This window comes from Sphaeroforma arctica (assembly GCF_001186125.1).
Source record: "Sphaeroforma arctica JP610 unplaced genomic scaffold supercont1.827, whole genome shotgun sequence".
Lineage (NCBI taxonomy): Eukaryota > Ichthyosporea > Ichthyophonida > Sphaeroforma > Sphaeroforma arctica.
In genome coordinates this window covers 24,412-27,327 of record NW_014039731.1, presented here as the reverse complement: position 1 = coordinate 27,327, position 2,916 = coordinate 24,412, and the positions used below count along the sequence as shown (strand labels likewise).

Genomic DNA, 2,916 nt, shown 5'->3' with positions numbered 1-2,916 from the left:
TATCTGTATCTAAAACTCTTTTACTTTCATATCCTGCAGATTACCCGAAATCGAGTGTTGGCTCTGAAGAGTTCCTCCGCAGATGCGGAGTTCCGGTTTGAAATCGAAGGGCCTATTATGCCCTTGTGCTTGACGCGTATCATTGACCTCTTCAACGTCACACAGAGAGGCACCTTTGGCGTGTCTCTCTCCCCTTTCAACAACTCCAAGGTGCGCACTTCTCCTTATTGGAGAGTTTAGAAATACTGTATTTGTGTGTCTATCCAGTGTGTGCTTGCATCTCGATGTTGGAATATATAGATTTAGTTAAGTTCGGATCGCAAACCAGGGCTATTACGATATTGTTTGGCCCCCATTCAGCGATGTTAAATAAGTCTCGGTCGAGAATGCATATATTACGATACTTGTACTTACTTGTTCACAAAGCAGGTACTCGTATGCATGTTGATGCATCACCACGTTAACTAGGGACAAGCGCATTGTCGCTCAGATTCCTTTGAATATGTGCGTACTTGCGTTTTTGTGGCTGGTGCATGCGTGCGGTGTGGCTCTAAATATGTACGCCATCGCCACCTCTGTTCTACTTTCTCGGTGATTCCTGTAATTATCTAGGCTGTAGAATTATCTACTGTTACTGTCAGATATGTTGTGTGTCCAATTTTAGCTTGAACCCAATTCTAAATTGGCGGAAGGATTCGCCTGTGTTCCGTATTGTAAAGTTCTTTAGACCCCCGTGAGTCATGCATTCATCCCCGCTTCTCAATCCTCAATATCACTGAACAAATTCCCAGCCAGGCCCGTGCCCACTATGGTCAGGTCTGATAGCGATACAGTAAGGCATCCATAGCTCTGGCTTAAAGTGACATGTACTATAAGTGTTACTAACCTGTGTACCGTCAATGAGAACTCATTTTATTTCTACGCATCACGTTCCTGACTCTCCCGCAGGGGGTCAATGTGCATCCTATGCCGTCAGAAAGTGTTTCCACTCAAATGGTGCCGAATCCGAAAGCACTGTAAGTATCGCTTTTTAATGTGTGTCATGGCTGTTTGTGCAAGTATCCGTCTTCTTTCTATAACATCAAGCACAACAACTGATAGGGAGGACAAATGTAATGCAAACAGTCGGTATACATGGAATATTTGCCTTCCCGTGGTGCATGGGTGTGCAATGGTTGATTGTTATTTTTGAATGCTGTTACAAATCAGCTATACAAAAACATGTGTACAGAAATAGTAATCTCACCCATATAGGTTCATCCGAATACAAATTCAGATGTATGTATATGTGTGTTTATACTAGTTCTATATTGCATATCTTGTAAGTACAGATGTTGGTATTTCTGACCATCTTGTTGCATCGTCCTACGCCAGTGTTTTCCAGCCCATTTTTTTTTCATTGCAAATCAAAACCACAGCATATCAGACAAATTCTCGCAACTTCAATACTATATTACTTCTTCCCCCTTTGCGAACTAACAGATAGCCCTTCGCCTGCCCTAGAGATCATAGTACTCTATAGCCTTGACAGCTCACTGCAATTTAGTACATGTGCCGATGCCAAATTTCTTATAATTTATACTTACTTGGCATTCGAACATTTCAGACCGCCACATATATAGATACGGAGGCGTGGGCAATTCATAAGAAATCTCTCTGTATTTGTACAGAAGTTGGAGCACGATGGGCTGCATCGACTGCTGTGTGTTTATAAATATACAATCACGATGAACGTGCATCCAACTTATAGGTACATGTACAGCTATACCATATGACTCATCTCGCTTCCCACTTATATACTATACGTCAGCTTACCGAAATTTCAATCAGAGGAACTAGACGAATTGGCGCATAGCTGTGGTGTGACACGGAGAGAGCTCGATACACTCACAAAGCCCCCTTCAGCACAACTCACATCCGTCAGGAGAATACAGAAAGAATCGTCGTCATCTCCATATGTCTGGTGGGCATCGTGACGGCTATCAAACGGCATGTAACCTAATAAACAAACATCCGAACTGTACTCATGTGTGTTATTTGAAGTATCTACAGATGCAGACCTTTCGCCGGATTGTGACGTGGAATGATCTCGGTACATCAGACGAAATACTATAAATACTATGTATATTGTCAGGTGTCATTTTGAGATGGCTATGATTTTGGGCGCATTGTCATCAAAATGGGAGCATCTATTGAGATAAGGTTTACGACGTGATACGAAAATAATAAAAGATTTTTAAAAAATGAGGGAAAAGTGTCAGATTAAAAATCTAGTATGTAATTTCCAAGATAATTCCGATAATATGACACACCGCATAATAAAGTACATATGTCGTATATTGGCTTATCGCGGACATCAGTGCTGTGCTTTCACACCTCTCCTTTTTGACATCACTTTTACATTTTTCGTGTGTCGGCCGAAAATGTTAAAAATGGAGACGAAAAGCTCTAGAGAGAGAGAAAAGATGAGATCAAAGGTTATATATCGTACTTCGTGCAGATTATCTGGAGACTGGTGGGTGTGATAGATATATTCCGAATCGATCTTTACACTCTGCTCAGCCAGATATGTTCAGATTTTTAAAGCACAAGCATAGAAAACAGTGACACAGTAACTTGAGCCACGCGCATCGCATCGCTGCTATCCGTGGTTAACCGTCTCCTTAGTGAGGTGAAGGTTTTAACTTTGAGTTTCATATATGTACAACTTGGTATGTTGTGATGTATAAACTGAAGTACAGCTCTCGTACACAGTTTGAATTCGCGAGCATGCAAATATACATTCACTCAGTAACGCTTCAAAGACTGCGCTACTATCTATGAAGTTGTGCGTGTTCCCACAACAGAACATAAGGCGGACGAAGCTGAAATGGCATAACATAACTTGAAATATTTGGAATGTTAAAATATGTATTG

The 2,916-nt window shown here is 41.2% G+C and overlaps 1 protein-coding gene across 1 annotated transcript; it reads left to right on the top strand.

Annotated features, from left to right (window-relative positions):
* Positions 1-33: 33 nt before the first annotated feature.
* On the top strand, positions 34-2,070 carry SARC_08787 (hypothetical protein; the record flags this gene model as incomplete). Its single annotated transcript, XM_014297225.1, has 3 exons — positions 34-210; positions 949-1,016; positions 1,811-2,070. The coding sequence occupies 3 exons, from the start codon at positions 34-36 to the stop codon at positions 1,974-1,976; spliced, it is 411 nt and encodes a 136-aa protein (XP_014152700.1). The 3' UTR covers positions 1,977-2,070.
* Between the last annotated feature and the right edge of the window lie 846 nt (positions 2,071-2,916).